We start from the raw sequence: 26,368 nt of genomic DNA, 5'->3' as shown, positions 1-26,368 counted from the left end.
GAAGAGAGCCTCCTTTTTCCATTTAATCCTTTGGGCCCCCTTATCAAAGATTAGATGCCCATAGGTGTTGGGATTTGCTTCTGGGCTTTCAATTCTGTTCCACTGGTCTGTGTGCCTATTTTTGTTCCAGTACCATGCTGTTTTGATGATGATGGCTTTATAATAGAGTTTAAGGTCTGGGAGTGTGATGCCTCCATTTCTGTTTCTTTTCCTCAAGATGGTTTTGGCAATTCTAGGTGTTTTCACGTTCCAGATAAATGATTGTAGTGTTTCTTCTATTCTCTTAAAGAAGCTTGGTGGAACTTTGATGGGTATTGCATTAAATTTGTATATGGCTCTGGGGAGAATATTCATTTTGATGATATTTATTCTTCCAATCCATGAGCATGGGATATCTTTCCATTTCTTGGTATCAGTTTCTATTTCCTTGAGTAGCAATTCATAGTTTTCAGCATACAAGTCTTTCACTTCTTTGGTCAACTTTATTCCTAGGTATTTGATTGATTTTGCTGAAACAGTAAATGGGAGTGATTTCTGGATGTCTTCTTCTTCAGATTTAGTGTTTGCATAAAGAAATGCCACTGATTTTTGTACATTGATTTTGTAGCCTGATACCTTGCTATATTGCCTAATAACTTCCAGTAATTTTCTACTGAATTCTTTAGGTTTTTCTATGTATACTATCATATCATCTGCAAATAGTGAGAGCTTGACTTCTTCCCTTCCAATCTGTATTCCTTTGATTTCTTTCTCTTGCCTGATTGCTATGGCAAGAACTTCCAATACTATGTTCAAGAGTAACGGTGACAGTGGACAGCCCTGTCTAGTCCCCGATCTGAGGGGGAATGCTTTCAGCTTCTGTCCATTGAGTCTGATGTTGGCTGTAGGTTTGCTATATATGGACTCCACTATCTTGAGGAATTTCCCATCTATTCCCATTTTTTGTAGAGTTTTGAGCATGAATGGGTGTTGGATTTTGTCAAAGGCTTTCTCTGCATCTATTGAGATAATCATGTGGTTTTTGGCTTTGCTTTTATTGATGTGGTGAATGACATTGATTGACTTACGGATGTTGAACCAGCCTTGCATTCCTGGGATGAATCCCACTTGGTCATGATGAACAATCTTTTTGATGTGTTGCTGTATCCGGTTGGCCAAGATCTTGTTTAATATTTTGGCATCTATGTTCATCAGAGATATTGGTCTGTAGTTTTCCTTTTTTGTTCTGTCCCTATCAGATTTTGGTATCAGGGTGATGTTGGCTTCATAGAAGGTGGAAGGGAGTATTCCTGTTTCTTCAATCTTATGGAATAGCTTAAGAAGTATGGGTATTAACTGTTTCCTGAAAGTTTTGTAGAATTCGTTTGTGAAGCCATCTGGTCCAGAACTTTTGTTGTTGGGGAGATTCTTAATAACGGTTTCAATTTCTTTGTCTGTGATTGGTGCATGCAGAAGCTTTTTAATTTGATGTAGTCCCATAGGTTTATATTTGCTTTAGTTTTCCTTGCATTTCCTTTGCATTTCACTGAATATGTCTTTAAAATTTATGCGGAAAAGAGTTCTGCCAATATTTTCCTCTAAGTATCTGATCTAACATTCAAGTCCGTGATCCACTTGGAATTTTCTTTTGTGTTTGGTGAAATACAGTGGTTCAGTTTCATTCTTCTGCATGTTTCAACCCATTTTGTCCAACACCATTTGTTGAAAAAACTCTGCTTTCCCATCTTAATAGTCTGGGCACCTTTGTCAAAGATTAGATATCCATAGGTGTGTGGGCTTACTTCTGGGCTCTCAGTTCTATTCCACTGGTCACTGTGTCTATTCATGTTCCAGTACCAGCAGTTTTGATGACAATGGTCCTATAATACAGTTTGAGATCTGACAGTGTGATGCCTCCAGTTCTATTCTTTCCTCTTAAAATTGTTTGACCATTCTAGGCCTTTTCTGTTTCCAGATAAACATTTGTAGCATTTGTTCTATTCTCCTTAAAAATGTGGTTGGGATCTTGATGGAGATAGCATTAAATTTCTATAGGGCTCTGGGTAGTATATTCATTTTAATGATGTTAATTCTTCCAACCCATGAACATGGGATATCTCTCCACTTCTTTGTGCCTTTTTCAGTTTCCTTGAGTAGTGACTCATACTTTTCAGTATACAAGTCTCTCACTTCTTTGGTTAGGTTTACTCCTAGATATTTTATTGTTTTGTTGCTATAGTAAAAGGAATTGATTTCTGGATTTTATCTTTTTCCAACTTGTGTTCTTAGCTCAGCTGTTTCAGCTTTCAGCTCTCTAACAACCTTAAGATAATTAGTGTTTTCTTCCATAGTCTCATTTGTTGTTTCTGCATTTCTGATGACAATTCTTTCAAACTCTTTACTCACTCTAGTGATTATTTCCTTAACTAGTGTTTGGATGTTGATCTCATTATTTTGTGATTCAACCTTTGGGGGGCTTTTAGGTGGACTCTTGTCCTGGTTAGTTTCTCCAATATTTCTTCTTGTTGGTTTAACCATTTTATATAGTATGTTATGAGGTCCCTCTCTCTGTACTTTTGAAATTACTGATCGCTCTTGCCTGGATTGACTTGTGTCTAAGTAAAGTAATTATGGGGTTCACAGTTGTGGAAATTGACAGTTGTTTCAATAGTATTTTAATCCCTGAGATGGAGCTCAGTGGCTTAAAGTCTCTTTTGTTATTTTTCTTCCCTGTAGGCTATTGGAGTCTGAGGGCTTTTAAACTATAAGTAGGCTTCTTAGCTTAATCACTGAGTCCTGACCAAGAGATAAAGCAGAGATAATCCAGTGATTTTGCAAAGAGACTTTCACAGCCCTTCCACTAAGCCATGGAAGTATAGCTCTTCTCCTGGTTAGTTGTCTGTCCCCTGGTATCAGCAGAGGGCCTCTTCCCACCCCTGCTGCTCCAGATAGTGAGGGCAGTAACAATGGAGACTCACAGTTGCATTTGGTGAGTCTTAGAGGAGTCCTCTCCTCCCTTCAGCCATCTTTTTGTTGGTGAAACAGACTAGAGGTGGTGTCTCAACTGGTAAATTGTGGGACTCTTACTTAATCTCTCCCTAGGCTCCTCTGTGTCCAAGAGCCACACCTGTTTGCACTCACTGGTGATTTGGTGGGTTCCTTAAGTCGTTCTTGTCCTGTCTTGTTGCTGTCATAGGTTGTCTCCTTTGGTATTCCTATCATTGGCCCAGAAGAGGAGAGGAGAGAAATACAGCTGCTGCTGCTCCGTAGCCCTGCCTCCAGAAGTCTTCTTTTTTTGAGACCATTTTATTCTCTGTATGGCCCTAAAATTGAATTTTTTAATCCATCTTAGATAGTTTTCAAATTTCAGAAAATATAAGAGGAATTTGATGGACTCCTCTAATTGTTTGAAAAAACAACTCAAAATATGTTTTACTGGTATCTGATACAACTTTATCCATGAAAAATAACATTTTATGTAACATGCAAGCTCACACTGAGGACTAAGAGTTAAAGTATTATGAGTTCGTAAGTTTGATTTACTGAGTTATCCTGCTCTGGATGTTGTATTAGAGAATCATCTGGGTTTCTATCTTTTAATTTTTTTATAGTTACTTCATTTTCAAGGTGGTTTAATTATAAATCAGTTTCTTTTAATTTTCTTTTAACTGGTTCCGTTCATATTTAATATTCAAAACAATTTAATTTTTTATTAACAGTTAAATATAAAAGATGGGAAATTCAACTAAAGCTAGGGAAAATAATTAAGAGCTCAGTTCCATTTTGCTTTTGTAAATTTGCCACAGTTTGCCTTTTGAGTACAGGTAAGAAAAAGATGTATCCCTCTGAGTCCTCACATGAGAACCCTCAGTCACCCTCACTTCTGTTCCATCCCTGTATATCTGTTCCTTAGATTCTCCTTAGGTGGCTTTTGCCACACCATGCCCTTCACATGACCCCTGCTGCCACTGGCATAGTCTCCACATTGCCTGTAGAGAGAAAAAAATCATGTCTAAACCAATTTTCACCTGTCTGACCAGTTTATTTCCCTAGAGGAAAGGGGAGAGAAATTTTCTTCTTTAAATATCACTTTACAAACATTGAAGTAAATTTTTGTTTCTCAGTGGTTAACACGTTTCCTGCAATGGACAGTTCATACAGCCATATAAGCTGGTGATACACTTTCATACTCTGAATAGTTCATAATCAGAATTACAAAGGAGGACCTTGACTTCCAATTACCAACCTTTTATTTGGTTTGCTTAACTGATTTTTACTTGATTTCAACTGCTTTGGGCTTAGAGAGTGTTTTGTGAACACATGATGTTTGTGTTCTATAGATCTTGTTGCTTAAAAATATATTATTAAATAAATATGACAGATTATTTTATTTTAAAAATATTTTCTTTCCTTTTTAAAAATCTTTTTAATTTATTGATTATTGAATAGAGACAGAGAAAAATTAAGAGAAACATAGGAAAAGAAAGAAACAGAGAGATTCCTGCAGCCCTGCTTCACCACTCTTGAAGCTTTCCCCCTGTAGGTGGGGGCCAGGGGCTTAAACCCAGGTCCTTGTGCACTTAACCAGGTGTGCCACTGCCTGGCCCCTTTGATACTAATTATAGGGAATGCGTTATCAAAATCCAGGTTTGTACCATGTAAATGACAATATTCTATGAAATGAATTGTCAAAGTATCAAAACTGTTTAGTACTTCTTACCTTGGCTTACCTCTAACCTTGCTGGACAGGTTGCTGTATTCTGTCCTTCCTCCTTCTGTCGCCAATGAACTGAGACACAAGCGTCCAGTGCCTGCCAAAAGATATGACAACGTGACCATCCTCTTCAGTGGCATTGTGGGCTTCAATGCTTTCTGTAGCAAACACGCCTCTGGAGAAGGAGCCATGAAGATCGTCAACCTTCTCAATGACCTCTACACTAGATTTGACACGCTGACAGACTCCCGGAAGAATCCCTTTGTTTATAAGGCAAGTTCCCTTTACAGCCTAGCAGCAGGCTCTGCAGACTGAAATTCCACAGCCTGCCCTGACCAGAGTTGTGGTTCAACATACTTCTTCACCATTTTATCAAATAATGATCTCTTGGTGTAAAACGTTCTTTTTTGTGCAACGAAAACAAGTAGAGCAGATGATCCCCTAATTGAAAAGAAAGGTTCATTGAAGCCTGATACTTAACATTAGCAAGTCTGTGCAGGTTGGTGATGACACAGAGTGTAAACAGCACATGGTTTGTAGTGTTCTTCAAGAGATCTCCTTACTGAAATATATGGATGCCTTGCTCAATAAAGAGGTCAGACAGCATGAGAAGGGTACTGAAAAACTCACATTTGCCTGTAGATAACCTCATTGGAAGGAGGACATGTCTATAGGACATGCCTGCTACGTGTTTCAATAATATATATACATGTACATGTTATTTTGTTAAAAATGCAATCAATGTTCCCAAGTCACATGGCTGGAGATTTTAAAGCAATTGCAAAGCTCTGTCTTCTTAGAGGTGGAGATATTAGAACTTCAGTTTGAGAGTGTGGTGAGTTTAATGTTACCCATAGCTTGGGGGAAGTGCTTTTTGGGGATCCAGGTGATGAATGAAACAACTATTTTTATGCTAATTAACAAGCTTTTAAATCTGTGTCTTATCTTAGGTGGAGACGGTAGGTGACAAGTATATGACAGTGAGCGGTTTGCCAGAGCCCTGTATCCACCATGCACGATCCATCTGCCACCTTGCCTTAGACATGATGGAAATCGCTGGCCAGGTTCAAGTTGATGGTGAATCTGTTCAGGTTAGTAAGTAAAATGGACACAAAACAGAGGTGGAGTCGGGGAGTAGACCTGTCGGACAGCTGATAAATGTTTTCGACTAGTCATTATGTACAAGGAAGGACCATAGGACAACAACAATTATGGTGGGTTTTTTTTTTAATTTTCTTTTTCTTTTATTATTTTTTAAATTTATTTTGCATAGAGACAGAGAAAAACTAAGAGGGGAAAGAGAGAGAGAATGAGAAAGAGAGAGAGACAAAGAGAGAGAGAGAGAAGGAGAGGGAGAGAGAGAGACCTATTTCAGCATTGTTTCATGGTTCATGAAGTTCTTCCACCTGCAAGTGGGGCCTGGGATTCTGAACCTGGGTCCTTGCACACTGTAATGTGTTCATTATACCAGACCTCTTAGAGAAATTTTTGAGCTTACTACATTACAGTCTTTCATAGATCTGAGAAATCTGTTCACCGGGGGGCCAGGCAGTGGTACACACAGTTAAGTGCATATATCACCATACACAAGGATCTGAGTTCAAGCCCCTGCTCCCCAACTGCAGGGAAGGCCGCTTCATGAAGCGGTGAAGCGGGTCTACAGGTGCCCTCTCTAGCTCTCCTTTTGTCTCAGTTTCTCTCGGTGTCTTATCAAATAAGAATACAACTGAAAGAAAACAAAATGGAAAAAAAATGACTGCCAGGAGCCATGAATTTGTACTGCTGACACCAAACCCCAGCAATAGCCCTGGTGGCAAGGAAAAAGAAAGAAAGAAAAAAGAAATCTGTTCATCTATTTAAATTATCTAGTCTGTTACATATCCTGCAAATAATGATGATGTGATCAAACCTCCCATTTCTTTGGTTTTGAAAGTCTCTTTCCTGTGTCTCATGTAATTTATCAGACTCACAGCTTTAGAAACTGTCAGGCTTCCGAAAAAGGGTATTTCTCTTGGAAGAGTGATTTTGTCAATGGTTTTGATTTTGTCTGTTATGTCACTTGAAATACTTCTAGAAGTTTTTTTTTTTTAATATTTTTTACAATGATTCTGCAACATGAAGTAATTGCAAATGAAAGCATGCTGATGATCTAAGTAATTGAAGCAGAACTTTGCTTTATGCAGATAACAATAGGAATCCACACTGGAGAGGTAGTTACAGGTGTCATTGGACAGAGAATGCCTCGATATTGTCTTTTTGGAAATACTGTCAACCTCACAAGCAGAACAGAAACCACCGGAGAAAAGGGGAAAATAAATGTGTCAGAATATACCTACAGGTAAAGAGAAACATGTCTTGCTATCTATTGATTTACAAGAAAAATTATCGCCCTGCACGCAGTATAATTCCCTGAGTGATTGTGCTATCTAGATAAAGTAGTGATCGCTTTTGCCCTTAGGATTACTTCCTATTTTATTTGGTAAAATCATCTGGATAGTCCCACTTTAAATGACTCTACACTATTTTAGGTCTCTCTTGCTTTCTCCATGATAATTAAAGTCATGAGTTACATAAAAACACAATTTGAGTGTGTGTCCTAGCTGTCTTGATTTATAAATCTGTAATATCTCTCCATTGCACCACAGTCCCTGCTTCTCACTTCCTTCCCTGCTTCCTGCCTTTTAGATGTCTCATGACACCTGAAAATTCAGACCCTCAATTCCATCTGGAACATCGAGGTCCTGTGTCCATGAAGGGCAAAAAGGAACCAATGCAAGTTTGGTTTCTATCCAGAAAAAACACAGAAACAGAGGTATGGCTAGTCAGCTCATAACATCCCTTTTCTTGGTAAGACAAGAGTAGACCAATGAAGTGCATATGCACATGTTTCATTGGAAAAATTCTTGCTAGAAAAGTGAACACTGGGGTGGCGAGACACTTGGGTAGTGTGCGACTTTGCCACGCACGTGACCCAGGTTCAAGTTTGGCCCCCTGTGGCACTGAAAGTAGCTTTGGTGCTGTGACTTCATTCAGATCTACCAAGCTACTTTTTGTCTCTATCTTGGGAGGGGAAAGGGAGGGGAGAGGAGAGGGAAAAGTAAATAGGATAAAGGAGGAAAAGGGGAGAGGGAAAGGGGAGAGAGAAAGGGAAAAGGGAAAGAAAAGAATCGAAAAGAAAGAAAAAGTGAAGTCCTATGTAAGATAAGAGGAGTACAGAAACATTAATGAGGTAAGAATACCAGTGAAAACATCATATGCAATATATTGGGAGTCGGGCTGTAGTGCAACGGGTTAAGCGCAGGTGGCGCAAAGCCCAAGGACCGGCTTAAGGATCCCGGTTCGAACCCCAGCTCCCCACCTGCAGGGGAGTCGCTTCACAGGCGGTGAAGCAGGTCTGCAGGTGTCTATATTTCTCTCCTCCTCTCTGTCTTCCCCTCCTCTCTCCATTTCTCTCTGTCCTATCCAACAATGACAACAACAATGATAACTACAACAATAAAACAACAAGGGCAACAAAAGGGAATAAATAAATAAAATAAATATTTTAAAAAAGCAATATATTATGCCTACCTACTTTTGTCCTCTGCTGAAAGTAAAACTGAAAAGACTTAGTGGCCCACATTTGTGCTCTAGTAAAATCAAAACTGAAAGCACTAGATGGAGAAGACCTTTTTTAAAAACTAATAATACTAAAAGTAGTAATAATAATTCTTGTGATCTGACAAAATAGCTCACTTGGCTAGCATGCTACTTTACCATGGGCATACTCCAGATATGAGCTGGCCTTGGTTTCAGTGATGGAAGTTTCTGTGCTTTAGTCTCTTTCTCCCCACCCCACCCCCACCGCCACCCCAGCCCCTCCCTCCCTCCCCCCCCCCTCTCCCTCTCTCTCTCTGCCTCTCAGTATCTACCCCTCTTCTATCTGTCTATATATCCATTCTTGCTGTTCTTTCTCAAGTCCTCTTTGGGCTAAACAAATGGGGCCAGTGTGGGTGAGCCAGGAGAGGACTCCTGTGGTCCCTCTTCTCTACTTCCTAAACTACCCTGAGCTCACAACCAAAGTTCAGGCAGCTAGACTGGTGGGGCATTGCTATTCTTCTATTTAAATATTCCTCCCTTTAATTATTTTTATGAGAGAGACCAGAACACCACTCAGTTCTGGCATATGCGGTGTGAAGGATTGAACCTGGGGTCTTAGGTCATGGAAAGCCTTCAGAGGACCAAGCACTCTTCTACAAGGAGGGTTTGAGGATCTGTGGAAATCAGTGTGTTCTTCCCAGAGAGAAGAATTCTTTAGACTTCTCCAGAATCTGTGTGATTCTGTGAAGCAATTTTAGGTTTGCCATAGTATCGTGGTTGTACTCCTATCACAACCCACATGACAACGTGAACCTCAGGACACCAGAACCCTGTGACCAGGAGGGCCTTGTACACACTAAGTCCCTGTCCTTACTCTTCCCTCACAGCCTGTTGTATCAGAAGCGAGTTCTGTACCTTGTTCTCATGTTGTTCTCATGCTCTTTCCAGGGGGTGAGACTCCATGATTTTGTCTTTTCCTATATGTATACATTTCCTACAAATGCTCGTAGCTTCCGGCAGACCTAAAAGGAATGGAATGCTAAGTCTTAAAATATTTATGTCTTTTTTGCTTCTTTTAGTTGTTTTTACTTTAAATAATTTACTTCTGGTGTGGGTGCGCTGGCTGATATTCTTCCGACAAATTAAACTCTATCTCAAGTCTAGTTCTTTTACCTGGGTGGCCATCTTTCATGAGAATTACAGAAAGAACGATATAGAAACAATAGATAGATAGATAGATAGATAGATAGATAGATAGATAGATAGATAGATAGATAGATGTAAATGCAGACCACAAGCTAATACCATATGTTTAAATTTGTGGGATTCTATAGACTTTACTATCACTGAAAACTAATCCTGTTTCTTTCACTTCATTTTAAGGAAACTGAGCAGGAAGGTAACTGAGCCTTGGATGTTGGGGTGAAGAGGACTACAGACTAGGTTCGAACAGTCTCCCAACACATGCCAAGCCCAGGAGCAATTATTCACTCTGGATTGTGTTTTGCTTTGTCCTTTTATCTCAGTTATCCCCGACCTTTCCCCTTTGTTTATCTTCCACTGTTCATTATTCAATGTCAATTCTGCATTGGATTATTTTTGAGGTTTAGAATATACTCAGAAGTTTGCTTTAGATGGGGATGATGTGAGCTTCACGTGTCTTAAAATCTACTACGAGCAGTGCCAAACTGGTAACTTGCAAGTAGTGGGAACCCAATAAATATTTGTTGAACTTAATGAAATGAAACTTGAACAGTCTTGGCCATGTGTATATATGCCATGATTTGCCAAGTCTGTTTAGTGCCACATACATATTTATATATGTATATGTATATTTTAATGACTAAAACATATAACAAAGTTTATATCGTGTTGGTGTATATCATTATAGAAATCATTTTCTAAAGGAGTGAATTCTAAGTTTTTTTTTTTTTTTTTTTGCTTTGGGGGGTGTTGTTCTCAAGTTTTCCAAATAAGAAAGTAGTGATTATTTTAAAGCACGCTAATTGCCCTTCAGAAATACGGAATACACACTTCGGTTACTTGGTTGTTCATTCAGATCACATGGCAACTATAACTCCTTCAAACTGCTAGCATTCTAGTTTCCTTCTTATATGAAAATCTCAGTAACCACCTGCTGTTAGAGGAAGCCACATTGTTTCCCAATGAGCTGCTGCATTACTTTGGGATAAGTGTGAGGGGCTCTGTTCCCAATGAGCTGCTGCATTAGTTTGGGATAAGTGTGAGGGGCTCTGTTCATATTCAAGAATGGAAGAACTACTGGAATGTTCCTGTTAGAGCTGGTCCCAATTTTTCAATCCCAGAAGTCAGCAGCTTTTTCATAGCATAGACGAATGTGATTCTGTCTTTGATATCCCATCCAGAAAAGTTCAAGTTTGACATAGAATACATTCCTCTTGGGATAATTGGCCTGTTGTCCTTAAATGTCTCTGATAATTTATTAATACCTATCTTTCTAAAATACAGTGCAATTATTTTTTGTTTAAAAAATGTCTTTATATTTAGTATTTCATATCAGCACATCAATATATGTATAAATGTTCCGTGTTCATGTGTAAAAGAATCTACAATAAATTATTTTTTTCACTCGTCTCTGGACAGCTTTTATTTCAGGAAAACTTGTATGAGATTTCTTTTCACTTTATTACTGCCATTTATGTAAACACATTTTGTAATTTACTTTTAGACATCAGCTTTGATTCACTGTTGTGATAAGTCTTTACAACTCCTACAAATAGGCACATTCTCAACTGCTATCTTCCTTCAGTCTCATCAAAGAGACAGAAAGGAGATGAGACCTGGAGGGTGCTGTATGCCTATAGCAATACGAAGTGGCATCCGCTGCTGACGTGCTCACACTGTTTCAAGAGTGAAAGACGTGTACTAACGTTTAAGCATGTGGCAATCCTAGTGATCAGCAATATATATTTTTGTTTGGTTTTGTTTTAATTTTTTTAAATATTTATTTATTCCCTTTTGTTGCCCTTACTGTTTTATTGTTGTAGTTATTACTGTCGTTGTTATTGATGTCGTTGTTGTTGGATAGGAGAGAGAGAAATGGAGAGAGGAGGGGAAGACAGAGAGGGGGAGAGAAAGACAGACACCTGCAGACCTGCTTCACCACCTGTGAAGCGACCCCCCCTGCAGGTGGGGAGCCGGGGGCTCAAACCGGGATCCTTACTGCATTTAACCCTCTGTGCTACCGCCCAACTCCCGTGATCAGCAATATTTAAGGCACAGAAAGAATTGTGTGATGGGTAAAGTAACATGGAGATGTGTAGATTCTATGATAGTCAGACTTTTTTTTTTTTAGTAATTTTTTTTTTCACCACTCCCATCACCAAAGGTCTGTGTACCCATCCCCAACCTCATAGATAATTACTATGGTTCTCTCACAGTCTTGGAAATAGATCGCCATTTTAATCTTTTCACCATTTGTAAACTCAATTCTCTATAGTCTTCACATGATTTAAACTATTATGGAGTCACCCTTTACCGCACTTGCTTCACTAAGCATAATCTTCCCCAGGCCCATCCTCTTTATCTCTAAGGACACAATATCACCTTTTTTTTTTTATTGCTGCCTAATACGCTGTTAGCATATGTCCCATCACTTTTTTTTTTATCTCGTCATCTGTCAAAAGGCATTTTGGTTGTTTCTAGGTTTCTTGCTATTATGAATAAAGCCATTATAAATATGGAGGTGCATATGTCCTTTGAATCCATGTTTTTTTTTTATATCTTCTGAGTATATTCCACTACTAGGCATATACCCAAAAGATATGCTCAAACTTATTTTTATTTTATTTTATTTATTTAAACTTTTAATCTTTATTTATTGGATAGAGAAAGCCAGAAATCAAGAGGAAAGGGGGAGATAGAGAGGGAGAGAGACAGAGAGACGCCTGCAACACTGCTTCACCACTTGTGAAGCTTTCCCCCTGCAGGTGGGGACCAGGGACTTGAACCCAGGTCCTTGCGCACTGTAACGTGCACTCAACCAAGTGTGCTACCACCCTCAAACTTATTTTTAAGTCTTAAATAGTTTTAATATTTTTTTGAGAGAGAGATTGAGATTGAGATTTAACTTGAGCATCCATCGAGAACATCGGTACTCTGGGAGACCAAACTTGGGAACTTATGCTTGAAAATCCAATAACTTCATTCACTGCACTACCTCTCAAGCTGCCATCCTGTGATTGTATGTGCTGGAGGTCAAATCCATGGCCTCCCATGTGCAAGATATTTCTACTGTTGAGCATGGTCCAAAGGTGTTCAAGTTTAAAGATGACTGATACAGGGATGTGAGGAGATCTCTCTGTTGGAGTAGCCTAGATTCAGTGTCTCCTGTTCTCTCTGTCTGAACTCTCACGAAAAGCACTGTTTTTTATGCACTGAGTCTGATTTACTTAACTCTCCCCAGTTTCTAACTCTTGTTTGACACAGATGACAGCTTTGTTTTATTTTGTTTTTCCATGTCCTTCCTATTGTTTTTTTATTTGTAAAATTAAAAAACATTTCTGTGAATTCCGAAACATAAGGAAACATAACTTAAAGGTCGGGAATTACACAGGATACAAATATACACCACTAATATACATGATATACAAATATACACTACTTATATTTTGCCATTATTAAAAATGTATAAAGCCTCTTTGATTTACATTTTAGTTTTGTGTTACTTGTGAAATTCTGTTTTAAAAAAATCATCATTTTAAAGTACATGATCCAGAAGTTGTGATAAATCCACCAGGCTGTAAATACATTGAATTCCAGAATCTTTTCATTACCCACCAACCAAAAGACACCCTGTCATCACTAGTAGTCGCCCAGTTTCTGCCAACCACAGATCTGCTTTCATCTCTAGGGATTTGTGTTGGTATGCTTCTGTATTCTGCTTGTGAAGCCTTCTATTCTTATCATCACATTGGGTTTGCTTTGTGTTGCTTGCCATGTGTTCTGTTTGCATGTCCACTGTTGGCTGGGCACCCCCTGCCCCCGGGATATTGGTTTGCCCCTTGCTCCCCTGCCTCTGGGACATTTGGTTTAGTCCTCGCTGGTTCCTGCTTTTTTCCTTCTCCCCGCCCCCTATCATACATATTTCCTTTGTTCCTGACTCTTTCGCTGGAAGATAGAGATGCAGGACAGAATTGTGATTAGAGATTAGATTGTTGTTGAACTGCATTCGACCTCGTGAATAAAGATTGAACTGTTCTCAGCTCAGTCATGAGTCCCTGGTCGTCTCTGTCTCCCGCCCGTGAAACAAGTCCTGCAGATTTGCCTATCCTGAACATGTGGTCAAAATGGTGAAGGGGGTCTATTGGATTTGGTGTCTTTAACTTAACATGAAATTTTCTCTTTTTTAAAACATTTATTTGTTATTGGATAGAGACAGAGTAATTGAGACAGAAGGGGAAGATAGAGGGGGAGAGAGAGAGACACCTGCAGACCTGCTCCACCGCCTGTGAAGTGACTCCCTGCAGGTGGGGAGCCGGGGGCTGGAACCGGGATCCTAACAGGTCCTTGCGCTTTGCGCCATGTGCGCTTAACCCACTGTGCTACCGCCCCACTCCCAACATGAAATTTTCAAGGTTCATCTATGCAGTACCATCAGTTAAGACTTCATTAGTTGCTATGACTGATTAGTAGTGTATCCGTGCATGAGTAGATCACGGTTTGTTTATTCATTCGGAATTTGATGGATCTTTGTGTCATTTCCACGTTTTTGTTTTCATAAAAATAGGACTAGTTCATACAAGTCTTGTGTGCAGGCATATTTTCAGTTGTTCTGTGCAAATACTTATTAGTATAATTATCGTGTTACTTATATTTATGTTCAAATTTTTGAGAAACTTTTAAATCATTTTCCAGCATTGTTTATCTTTTTTTTCTTTACCACCAGCAGTGTATGAGAACTTCAATTTCTCTACTTGTCCATATTTATTATCTTTTTTTTTAAAAAAAGGAAAATATTATAGCCATCCCGGCTTTCCTCTTCATTTCTTTAATAACCAATGATCTTGAACTGAGGAATTTCACGGGACATTCCTCATTCTGGAGAAATGTCATTTCAAATTATTTGTCTATTTCAAATTTTGTTGTTTTTAGTTATTAGTTGCAGAGCTATGACATTGTAATACAAGACAATTATTAAATTCATGATTAGCAAGTGTTTTCACACTGCCACCAGTGGGTTTTTTCACTTTTATCAGAGTGCACTTTGAATTGCAAAAGTTTTCTTTGATGAAGTTCAACTGCTATTTTTATTTGTTCACTTATGCTATGCTTTACTGATCATATTAAAAAGCATTACCTATGGGGGTGGTCAGGCGGTAGGGCAAAGGGCAACGGGATAAGCGCACATGGTGCGAGGTGCAAGGATCTGGGTTCAAGCCCCCAGTTCCTCACCTGCAGAGGAGTCACTTCACAAGCTGTGAAACAGTTCTGCAGGTGTCTATCTTTATCTCTCCCTTTCTGTCTCCCATCCTCTGAATTTCTCTCTGTCCTGTCCAACAATGGCAACAATAACAATAACGACAACAACCGGGGCAACAAAATGGGAGAAAATGGCCTCCAGGAGCAGTGGATTTGTAGTGCAGGCACTGAGCCTCAGCAATAACCCTGGAGGCAAAGAAAGAAAAAAACAAACAAACATTACCTATGTCAAGGCTCAAAGGCTTATGTTTTCTACTAATAGAACTATATAGCTCTTCATTTGCATATATGAACCACACTGAGTAAATGTTTACACATCATGGCTCTATAGGTGTAGATTCACTCTTCCACTAATGAGGTTTGGTTGTTCTAGTATTATTTGTTGAATAATCTTGGCATTATTTTCTACTGATGATGTCTGCCCTGTGAGGGCATCTGAGAAGTACAGATTTCTCAGTCTGGGTTACTACAGAGTAGTGCAATGGTTTTTTTTTAAATGTCTTTATTTTATTTTATTAATATTGATTTAATTTTGATTTACAAAATCATGAGAAAACAGGTATAATTTCATACCATTCCCGCCACCAGAGTTTCGTGACCCCATTCCCTCCATTGGAAACTGCAGTAGTTCTTCCAAGGTCACAGATACGGTTTGACTGTTATTTCTGTAGCTACCCATATTTATGTATATTTGTCCTTTTTTCCCCTATGGTCCCGCCTTCTCTTCCTTTCTAAGTCACATTTTCACCTATTGCTACTTCCACATGTCATAAAGGAATTTGGTCTACATCCCCAGAGATGGAGAAATCTTAGCGGAAGATGAACAGAGGGCTCTGAACTCCAATTCAAGAACCAGAGAGAAGAGGAAGAAAGGGCTTTCAGAAGTTGCAGCAAGTATTAAAATAGAAAACAGGAGACCACGAACTTTGTTCTCTCTGCAGTTATATAGGCTTTATGTTCCTTGGGGTTCCATCATTAATACTCATAGTTATCAAACCTGAAACTACTTGCGATCAGGGCTCACAGGTGCACATCTACTTTGTGACATGTCTTATTATTGGCATTACATTTATATTTTTTCATGAACCTAACTGCCTAATTGTTAAGCACGTTTTGCTTTTTATTTATTTACTTATTTATTTGTAGTGATGGAAAATGAAAATCAGGCATCATGCTCACGCTCCATCACTGAGGTTCTCTGGCTTAGTTGTCTATTGTGTGTATGTATGTATCTATAGACAGAGACAGACTCACTACTCCATCTATCACTTATGAAGTTTCAAGTAACTCTATCCCTGGTCTTGTCTTATGTGGACAGGGAACCTGAGACCTATTGATTGAAAGAAAATGTGCTCTACCCAGTGAATTTATGAATCAATAACAATTTCATAGAGCTTGTTTTTGAGTTGATTAGTATTATTTCTCTTCTCCAGTTTATTACTATATGCTTTTCAATCTATTTTATTTTAAGGAGAGAGATAGAAACACATAGAGAAAAAAAAATAAAGAGGGAGTGAAAGAGAGGGACTAGAGAGAGCACTGCTCAGCTCTGGTTTCTAGTGTTTAGCTGGGTGCTCTAGAGCTTGCCACCTCCCCTCCAGAGGAAGATTTAAATCAAGACATTTTAAAATGCGTTCTTGGACATTATTTGGTTTGTTATCAGTGAAGTAGGGGTTGAGTTAGAGAAAGAGAAACCTGGATTGAAGATGGAAGTTGGGGTCTTTCATATTCACAGGTGAACCTGCTTGTAAGTTATGACAGAACAGGAAGTTCACTGAAGCTAAATCAATGTTCAAAGTTCAAAGTGCGCAACAACTGAGCATCATAGGCGATGGGAGATGGACTTCTGGTTTGGTTGGTGAGAAGGTGATGGTTCAATGAGACAATAAAGCATATAGAAAGAAAACCACTACTAGGGGGCAAGGTAGTGAAAATATTAAACAGGCGTTGGAAGTTCTTGTAACTACATTTGAGATAAAGAACCAATCTCCTTTCTCTAAATGAGGTTAATATGTGAAGAGACTATATAGTCTTTTTCAAATCATCAACCACATTTTGATTTTCTAAACAACTTCTATTTTCTCTATGGTCTTGGTAAAGTCCAAGACCAACCCACTTGTAACCAGAACTCCAAGTCATAATACTCACTAAGGTTTTTGGTAGCTGTTATGGAAATACAAAGACCAGGAGATTGGAATAGTACATTGGCTTTCTCTTTTAGAAATAGCTGAGCAATCTAGGAAATGTAGATTTGTGAATCATTAGTGATGAGCTGATTTTATATATATATATATTCTGCGTTTTTGGTCCTTTTGCTGAATCTGTTTCAAGGGTCAGTTAAAAGTTTATCGTTGACTTTCTTTGAGAACTCTCTTGAGTACAAAAGATACATTTGTCAGTTTGAAAACATAAGTAAAATGTTTTTAAATTTTTACAACATAAAGTCAGTTTAATTGTTTTATCTTTATTTATTCAATAGAGACATCCAGAAATTGACAGGAAAGGGTTTGATAGGGAGAGAGACTTGCAGTACTGCTTCACCACTTGAAAAGCTTTCTTCCTGCAGGTGGGGACCAGAACCTGGGTGCTTACAAACTGTAACATGTGTGCTCAACTAGTGTCACCAATAAGCCCCCAGAAAGTCAGTTTATACATACATATACAGCTATACTTTGGAGTTAACTTATGTTTCTATTCATTTTGGATCTATGATTAATTCATCATGTTCTGCATTCCTTGTTTCTATTTGTGTGGCCCTGGGAAATAACTCCTAGAACCTCTAGGGGGCAGTAGAGGATGCTGTTTGGAATCAAAGTCTGGAAAACAACTGTGAGAAACACGTTTCTCACAGAAGTGCAGATAGATCACCATTCAGACTCCCAATAACTATTACTTTGTAAGCACAGAAAGGAATAATGTATTCCTCCTCTTCACTCCTTAGGTGCAAAGGTATATCATAAAATAATTACTGCCTCTTCATTATGACCACTTCTATAGCATGAAATTTACACACACGTGTCTTGCTCAGAATTTCCCCTCTAATATTTCCTGCAAATTCCATAGGATTTTGTGTCAATTTGTTAATGCAGGAAATTTATTAAAAGCTAGAATTATTTTCAGCACTACTATTGGCTCTATAAACTGCACCTCACTGCTGAAATCTATAAAATACATATGTAATTTATTTACAAAGAAGACTAATGAAATATTTTGCGCTTATAAAATGGATTTAAATAACTTGTTTTTTTGTATCATTGGAGGCAGGAAGTATAATAAGGGATAATAAAAACAAATTAAAACAAAACATTTAATATTAATATTTCTTACTCTATATTGGGTAGTTGTTATTGTTGTTTATTATAAGGAGCTAGACAAGGTAATGTCTAAAATTAATACTTGCTCTAAACTTTCATCACTTTATTTGATAAAAAATTTCCAATGAGGTAGGGCTGTAATTTTGTTCTGACTCTTCCAGGAGTTTTTTGAAAGACATACTTAAGAGTTTTAAAATATTTATTTATTTTGAAATATTTTTATTTAATAATGTGATGGAGAGAAATTAAGAAAGAAGGGAGAGGTAGAGAGGGAAAGGGGAGACACCTGCAGCACTGTTTCACCGTGTGTGAAGCTTCCCTCTGCAGGTGAGGACTGGGAGCTTGAACTCAAGTCACTTGTACATTGTCATATGTGTGCTCAACCAGATGTTCTACCACCTGACCGCTTCAATTTTATATATTTATTTATTTGGATGGAAACTGAGAGGGAACTAGGAGGTAAAGGGGAGAGAGAGAGAGAGAGAGAGACCTGTAGCACTGCTTCTCCACTCCTACAAGTGGGGACAGGGGCTTTAACCCGGGTCTTTGTGCATGATAATATGTGTTCTCCACCTGGCCACCACCTGGTTCCCAGTTTTCACTCTTTAACAGTAAGGGGCTTTATGTAGCTCAATTAAGGGGGTTTAAAATTAATTATCTAGAAATAAATATAGCTAACACAAAATTTATTGAAGACTTTCAACTCCAAATTAAATTCAGGGTGACTTAATCCAAGTCAGTGTATATGAATATTCATGTATGCTTTTTATTGTTAATTTGTCCTTTAATAGTTATCTAATTTCATTATCAAAATTCAAGTGATTTAAGAATCAATTGTGACTTTGATTCTCTAAAAATAAGGAGAGAAAGCTGTGTCTTTATTTTCAACCATTGGCATTTTGGAGGGAGTAGGAGAGGGCATCTTCCTGGGTTGGGGTCGGGGGTCCTAACTTGGGGTTAAGAGTGTTTTGCAGACACCTATCATGAGGAGATGAGAAATTGTACCTATGTTTCAACAATTATACTGTAAACTAATTTTTTATATTTATTCCCTTTTGTTGCCCTTTGTTTTATTGTTGTAGTTATTATTGTCATCATTGGATAGGACAGAGAGAAATGGAGAGAGGAGGGGTAGACAGAGGGGGAGAGAAAGGTAGACACCTACAGACCTGCTTCAGCGTTTGTGAAGTGACTCCCTGCAGGTGGGGAGCCAGAGGCTCAAACTGGGTTCCTCAACTGGGTCCTTGTGCTTAACCCGCTGCGCTACCACCCGACTAGACTGTAAACTATAAATCCCCCAATAAAAAAAGAAAGAAAATGACCAATTAAAAATTAAAGACAAGAAGAGTCAGTATTACATACAGCTGTTTATTTTTAGTAGAATTGACTGCCCCAAAAGCTGGAAAGACAGTATAATGGTGATGCAAAAGCCTTTTATGCCTGAAACTCTGAGGTCCAAGTTCAATCCCAGCACCACCATAAGCTTGAACTGAGCAGTGCTCTTGTATTTCTCTCATTAAAATAAATACATGAAATATTTTTTAAAATAATTTATTGGGAGCCAGGCGGTAGTGCACTAGGCTAAGTGCACATAGTGTAAAAACAATTTATTGTCCACTTTGTAAATTGCTGAACATAATTACTTTAAAAGCATTTTAGATCATTAAGGGAGAGAATTAACACAAAATACAGTGTTGACTTACAAAATGCTTGATATCCAGACAACCTCAACGTCCATCTATAGACGAATAGATAAAGAAAAATGTGTGAGGTGGTGTGTGTGTAGAAATATATAGTTTTGGATTAGTGTGCTTTATAACTCAAACTCTATTAATACACACACACACACAGAGGTAAATTTGATTTTAAAAAGAAGGGCTTGATTTATTGTTATGGGTGGAAACTAGACATTTGATAAGGAATATAGCATATATAGATGCTATATTTTAAACCAAAGTTACTTCAATTAAAAATAATTAAATAAAAAGGGGCATTAGAACTTTGACAAAATCAGTCTGGGAGGTGGCACAGTGGATAAAGCAGCAAACTCTCAAGCATGAGGTCCTGAGTTCAATCCCCGGCAGCACAGGTACCAGAGTAACATCTGGCTCTCTCTCCTCCTTTGTTTCTCATTATTAAATAAATAAATAAATAAATAAATATTTTTAAAAAATTATATGGAAAAGAGTTCTGCCAATATTTTAGGGCGGGGGAGATAGCATAATGGTTATGCAAACAGACTCTCATGCCTGAGGCTCTAAAGTCCGAGGTTCAATCTCCCACACCACCATAAGCCAGAGCTGAGCAGTGCTCTGGTGTTTCTCTCTATGTCTCTCTCTGTCTGCATCTCTCTCAAAAATAAAATAAATTTAAAAAACTTTGAAAAAATCACATCAGCATGATTTTGACGGGCTTTACATTATGAAGTGCAAAGAGCAGTATGTAGAGTCACGAAAATTCACAGATCAGCACAGCATGGTAGGGACACTTGCTTCTACAAATGGCAGAGGGGCTCTTACAGTTGGGGCCCAGGTCAGATAGCACTTGGTCAAAGTATGCAGAACTCCCAGTATTTACCTTTTGGATGTTCTCTGTTAATACTTTGGAACTATTCCTGTCAAGTACAAAAACTGCAGGCTGAGTCAACAGTGGAGGAGCAAACTTTAAGAAGGAATCCAAATGAAAAGAGACAGAGGATGTGGGTGGTAACTGAATGAAGAGCTGGTTCTTTATCAAGAATCTGGGTTTTGTAAAAAAATAATAATAATAATAGGTACTGCTTAGCATTTTATAATTGCTTCTTATGCAAAAATTATAAAGGATCTGTCATGTGAAAGTCTCAGGTCCTTTATTATCTCAAAACATTGAGTTTCTAATGTTAGCAGCTTATAAGAAGGTTCAATTTCTTTTCTCCCCCCTTAAATATTGTTCAAAGCAATCTCTCAGAACCCACTTTCCTTTACTGCTTTTCTTTTCACTATTTATGTGTTAGAACATAGTGTAAAGTTTGAAGAAAATGTTCTGTTCAAAATTAAAATTAAATGTAGAGGTGGTGGGGGCAGATAGTTGATCTGCTGGAGAGCAGACTTTGGCACACTCAGTGAAGGGCCCTGGATTCCAAGCCTGCTGCCCCATGGAGGTACCATGATGGGAGAGCTCCAGCCACGGGGAAAACAGTGCTATGTTCTGTCTTTCTGCTTCACTCACCCTCTCTTTACTCTCTCTCAATAAAAAGAATGAAAACTTAGACTTGTATGCTGCTCACCGGTATTACTTATATAGGAGGCCCTGAGTGTATTCCACAGTAATGTATATTAATTCATTAATTAGCTAATTGATTCACAGTTTGGCAGTTGGAGTACCATCTCAGATGCAGAGTGAAGGACATGTATGCTTAAGATCAAAAGGTCAAAAGTTTTGATCCTGGGCCTGCATATTCCCGCCTGATATTCTAGTTCTCTCTCTTCTCTGTTTTAACTGATTAACAAAGATGTTCTTTCTTTTTTTCCAGAGTCCACTTTCAACTAGTCTGGTACTTGGTTATTTCTGTTTGGGTATGTTTTTTGCAACCAGGGTTATTGCTGGAGCTCAGTGTCTGCATGACCAGCCAGCCCCTCCCTTCCTTCCTTCCTTTCTTCCTTCCTTCCTTCCTTCCTTCCTTCCTTCCTTCCTTCCTTAATTCATTTCTTTCCTTCTTTCTCTCTCTTTTTCTTTCTTTCTTTCTTAGAACTTTTAAAAAATTAGTTTCATTTATTTATTATTCAATAAAGACAGAGAGAAAATGAGAAGGATATGGAGTATAGCAAGGAAGAGAGACACCTGCAGCAGTGCTTCACCCACTTGTGAAGCTTTTTCCCTGCAGGTGGAGACAGGGGCTTGAACCTGGATCCTTGTGCACTTTTCTTTCCTTCCTTCCTTCCTTCCTTCCTTCCTTCCTTCCTTCCTTCCTTCTCTTTTTTTTCTTTCTTCCTCCATTCTTCCCACCCTTTCTCTCTTCCTTCCCACACTCAAGTTAGTATAAAGATAGGCGTTAACAAATAAAGATAAAGATATGCATAAAACAAAGGCCTCTATTGTAACTTTAATACATTCCCACATCAACGACAGTGACAATGTAGCACAACAATGAATAAGTCATGAACACATGAAGGTAAGACAAAAAAAGCAGAGATGTGTACAGCACAAGAACATCAGCACTCTCCCATGCTGTCTGTGTTCTCCAGATGATCTGGAACCTGAGGAGCTTCCTGGGTCATTTCAGGTATCTTCAGCAAGAACAAAATGCATATCCAGTAGAAATAGGTGAAGATATATTCAATAATTTCTATAATTGTAATCATACTGGCCCCGCAAAATAAGCCCAGTTGACCTCCAACATCTGCTGTAATGAAGTTAATAACAGCGAATTGGTGAAAAAAAGAAACAAGAAAACAGCATAAACAAGTAAACAAAATAAAACCAAATTCTGAGGTCAAGTGAACTTGATTTCTGGCTGTATCTATCCGATAAATAAAGATAATTAAAAATAAAATAATTCTTAAAATAATAATCATATAAATCCTCTCAGAGAGGAGACAACAAACAAAAATATTTTCAAAACTGTAACTCAAAGACTGTGGGGTATACTAAATTCATCTGAGTTCACAGAACATCTTAGACACTTAGAAATTCCCTTCCATGTGCTGAATTGAAGAAATGCAGCATTCAGATGTCACTCTGGGTTGCAGTGTTTCCCAGGCACTTAAATAACCAAAAAACTTGTGTATTCAAGTATCTAAATTTTACTCTCTTTATTTACTTATAATATTCTACTTAACTGAAATACTTTAAAGATATTTTTTATTTTTTAATTTTTATTGTTATTTTTTTTATTTATTCCCTTTTGTTGCCCTTGTTGTTTTATTGTTGTAGTTATTATTGTTGTTGTCATTGTTGGATAGGACAGAGAGAAATGGAGAGAGGAGGGGAAGACAGAGAGGAGGAGAGAAAGATAGACACCTGCAGACCTGCTTCACCGCCTGTGAAGCGACTCCCCTGCAGGTGGGGAGCCAGGGCTCCAACCGGGATCCTTATGCCAGTCCTTGTGCTTCGCGCCACCTGAGCTTAACCCGCTGCGCTACAGCCTGACTCCCTTAAGATCTATTTTTAATGGAAAACAGGGAACCAGAGTAGACTTCTGGAGTGGAGCTTTAGTGACCTAGTCAAGAAAAGCTGACTCTACCCCAGAAAACAAATATTACTACAAAATAACTCATTAAATTTTATCAGAGAATAGCTGGGATTTCTGGTAAACAAAAAAACATCACTGAAGTTTGGTGATTGTGCATGGATAGCTGGGGCAGGGTGGGAGGAGAAAAAGACTCAAGCTATTACTATAAGGTGCCATTTTTGTAGCTACTTCAGATCCCTGTGGTGGATTTAAAGGACCCATGCAGCTGCTCAGGAACAAAGTGGCTCAAGAAAAGGAGTTTGGGACTGTTGTTTAGGGCTGTGGAAGCTACAGACTCTTAATGCAACCCCGGTGAGCCATGTGCAGGAATGGATTTAAGGAAAATAAATAAATAAATAAATAAATAAAATGAGACAACTCTTTAAGAAATTAAAGACTCCATCAGAAAAGTATAATATAATAAAACAGTACACAAAGAAATAATTAAAAAATATTTCCAAATTTGTGATTTGGTCAGGATGTTGATGTTCAGGGAGCGGAGAGTACTCCCAAATCGCTAAACCTAAATAGAAACAGTGCTAACCTTCCTTTCATTTAGTATTCATTTTTATCGTCACCAGCATTATTGCTGTGACTCAGTGCTTGAACAGTGAATCCATTGCTTTTGACAGCCTTTCTTTCTTCCTTTCTTTCTTTCTTTCTTTCTTTCTTTTTCTTTCTTTCATTTTAATAGGAATGATAGAAATTGAGAGAAAATAGGAGACAGAGAAAGTAGAAAGAGCCACCTGCAGGCCTGCTTCACTGTTAGTATAGCATCTTCCTTTCAGCTGGAGAGCAGGGATTTGAACACAATCTACTCTTTGTTGCCTTACTGTTTTCTTAGGAGCATGCTATCCTGTAAAGTGTAGTGTTGAAATCTGTATATACCCTTCTTCATTGGGGACTCAGATATCTTTTCTGTCATTTTGCTGTCATTTTTGCCTGTCTCTGATGTCTTGTCTTCTTCATGACTTATTCCAGCATGCAGTGAGTTTTGGGAAATCAGCAGTTAATTATAATAAAGACTGAATGATGAAGTAGTATGAATATACTTTGGTTGTAACTTTACTACTTCTACTTCCATGGTCTCTTCTTTTTAACCCAATCTAGGCAGAGCTCTATATGAACATCTGAGATGCTAAAAACTCCCTACAAGAGAATTGTTGAGGGCAGAGATAAGCACTATTGATTTTCTTTCCTCTGTGATATGCTAAGCCTTAAGTGTGAAAGGGAAAAAGCAAATTAAACAATTCTTTATTGGGTAACAAAAGTACTTACCAAGTAACTCAGACACACTCACTGCTTTTTGTTGCTGTGTTATCTTATAGTTTAAGTCACTATAATTTATTTCAATATTCACAAGATTCTCCCTGAGGATAAGAGCAGAGTCAACATAAGATTAAGCTTGTCTGCACTACTTTTAATTCCTATTTAACGAAATAGATATTAACTTTTGGTTCAGAAACTGTCTAATGGTGAATCAGATAGACAAAGTTCTATGCTCTGAACTAATCTCAAGAGTTACATCTGGAACATACTCTTGTGACGTTAAGAAAAAATTATTTTCTCCAGATCCAATAATTTGTCTATGCATCATCCTTCTTAAGAGCCTAACTAAAAGGTGGAAGAAAAAGAGGCCAAATGCAGATAGCTACTGAGCAGATCAGTGGAATTATAGATATTAAGCATATGAAAATTTAGTTCAGATGTTGTCCTTTTCCTTATGTGATCTTGGTGATTGTATGGTTTTCTCAACTGTAGTTAGGATTGTGGATGAGGGACTTTCGAGTTGTGGGGAAGAGAAATCAATGAGTATGAATATTGGCACAGAAACCGGCACTCCTGAGTACTCAGTAAACTTTAGTCATATACTTCACACCGCTAATTTATCTGGGCAGAGACTTTTCTTCGTGTCTTCTAGAATTAAGTTTATGCACAGAGTGGTTAAAACCCATTTTAACGATAGTTCTTTACAAAGTCTTAGATACACTTGCACTTGGTCAATATATCCAAGTGTCTCTTTATGTCTTTATCTGAATGTTTAATGGTATCTAATATCAAATACTATTCAAATCAAACTCTTAGTATTTTCCTACCTATAATGTAATGAAACCCTTGCTCATAGTTGATAGAGTAGGACATACTTATTTGACTTTCAATATGTCACGAATCTTATCACTTCCCAGTCTATTCACTGCTACTTTCTTAAGTTTACATCGTCTCCCATCTCAATTTTTTCCCATTTTATTGGGGCAGGGGTAACGTTTCACAGTACAGTTGTTGGCATGTGGGTATTTCCTCATGGTGGATGGCTGTGATTCATTTTTCTACTTCCAACTTTAATGCATATGACTCCAGCAGATACACACCCTCTGATCTTCACAAAACAGTAAAATTGCTCTGCAACTAGCAGTCACTCTTCTGCTCAAAAATTTCTGCAGGAAATTTCAAAAATGTCCTTACACATATATTTGTAAGCAATTCTGTCCATAGTCTTGGGGGATTTCTGTTCACCCCACTTATTCACTTTTACCTTTTTCATGTCATACTCTGTCACTCTTGGTCATTCCTTAGTCTGCTTCCTTCCAGACCAACTTCCTTCTGTTCTGTCAGGGCATGAGATGTGCTGCTGTGACCTGTGGATTTTCTACACAGGGTTTTCTCTCCTTCTGAAATGGTTTTGCCCATATAATGTTAAATCTAGCCCTTATATCTTCTTTAGGTCAGCGATTTTCAAATTATGGCCAAAGGGTTCCCAAGAAACTTCTTAAGGTCAAAATTATATTCATAATATTTGGCATTGTCACTATTATTACTTTTCCAAGGGAAAAGAGCTTTAGTACCCACTGTTTACATAGACCATCATTTTTACTTCAAAAACTGGAGGTTTATACATAAGCTATAGCTAGTTATATTATTATTTGGCAGTGAGTTTTCTTTTTTGTTATTATTACTGTTATCTTTACTTATTGGATAAAGACAACCAGAAATTGAGAGGGTAGGGGAAGGTAGAGAGGAAGAGACAAAGAGAGACACCTGTAGCACTGTTTACCACTCACAAAGATTTCCCCCTGTGGGTGGGGACTGGGGTTTAAAACTAAGTCTTTGTACACT

At 38.1% G+C, this 26,368-nt stretch overlaps 2 protein-coding genes across 4 annotated transcripts in view; one reads left to right on the top strand and one right to left on the bottom strand.

Moving 5' to 3' along the window:
* Window positions 1-10,882, top strand: part of GUCY1B1 (guanylate cyclase 1 soluble subunit beta 1) — a 68,302-nt gene extending 57,420 nt beyond the window's left edge. For all 3 annotated transcript variants that reach the window (XM_007535053.3, XM_060178913.1, XM_060178914.1), the window contains 5 exons: window positions 4,729-4,966; window positions 5,644-5,784; window positions 6,877-7,031; window positions 7,379-7,505; window positions 9,656-10,882. In XM_007535053.3, the coding sequence (XP_007535115.1) occupies window positions 4,729-4,966; window positions 5,644-5,784; window positions 6,877-7,031; window positions 7,379-7,505; window positions 9,656-9,679 (685 nt within the window). In that variant the 3' untranslated portion in view covers window positions 9,680-10,882. The remainder of the gene's footprint in view (window positions 1-4,728; window positions 4,967-5,643; window positions 5,785-6,876; window positions 7,032-7,378; window positions 7,506-9,655) is intronic.
* Window positions 10,883-22,235: 11,353 nt separating this feature from the next.
* ASIC5 (acid sensing ion channel subunit family member 5) overlaps window positions 22,236-26,368 on the bottom strand; it is a 30,430-nt gene continuing 26,297 nt past the window's right edge. Inside the window, exons 10-11 of the mRNA XM_007535060.2 lie at window positions 24,533-24,624; window positions 22,236-22,426 (exon numbers count right to left, since the gene is read on the bottom strand). Coding sequence (XP_007535122.2) covers window positions 22,236-22,426; window positions 24,533-24,624 — 283 coding nt within the window. The remainder of the gene's footprint in view (window positions 22,427-24,532; window positions 24,625-26,368) is intronic.

This window comes from Erinaceus europaeus, chromosome 19 (assembly GCF_950295315.1).
Source record: "Erinaceus europaeus chromosome 19, mEriEur2.1, whole genome shotgun sequence".
In the NCBI taxonomy this organism is placed as follows: Eukaryota; Metazoa; Chordata; class Mammalia; order Eulipotyphla; family Erinaceidae; genus Erinaceus; species Erinaceus europaeus.
The sequence above is the reverse complement of the archived record's forward strand: the minus strand, read 5'-3'. Positions and strand labels throughout refer to the sequence as shown.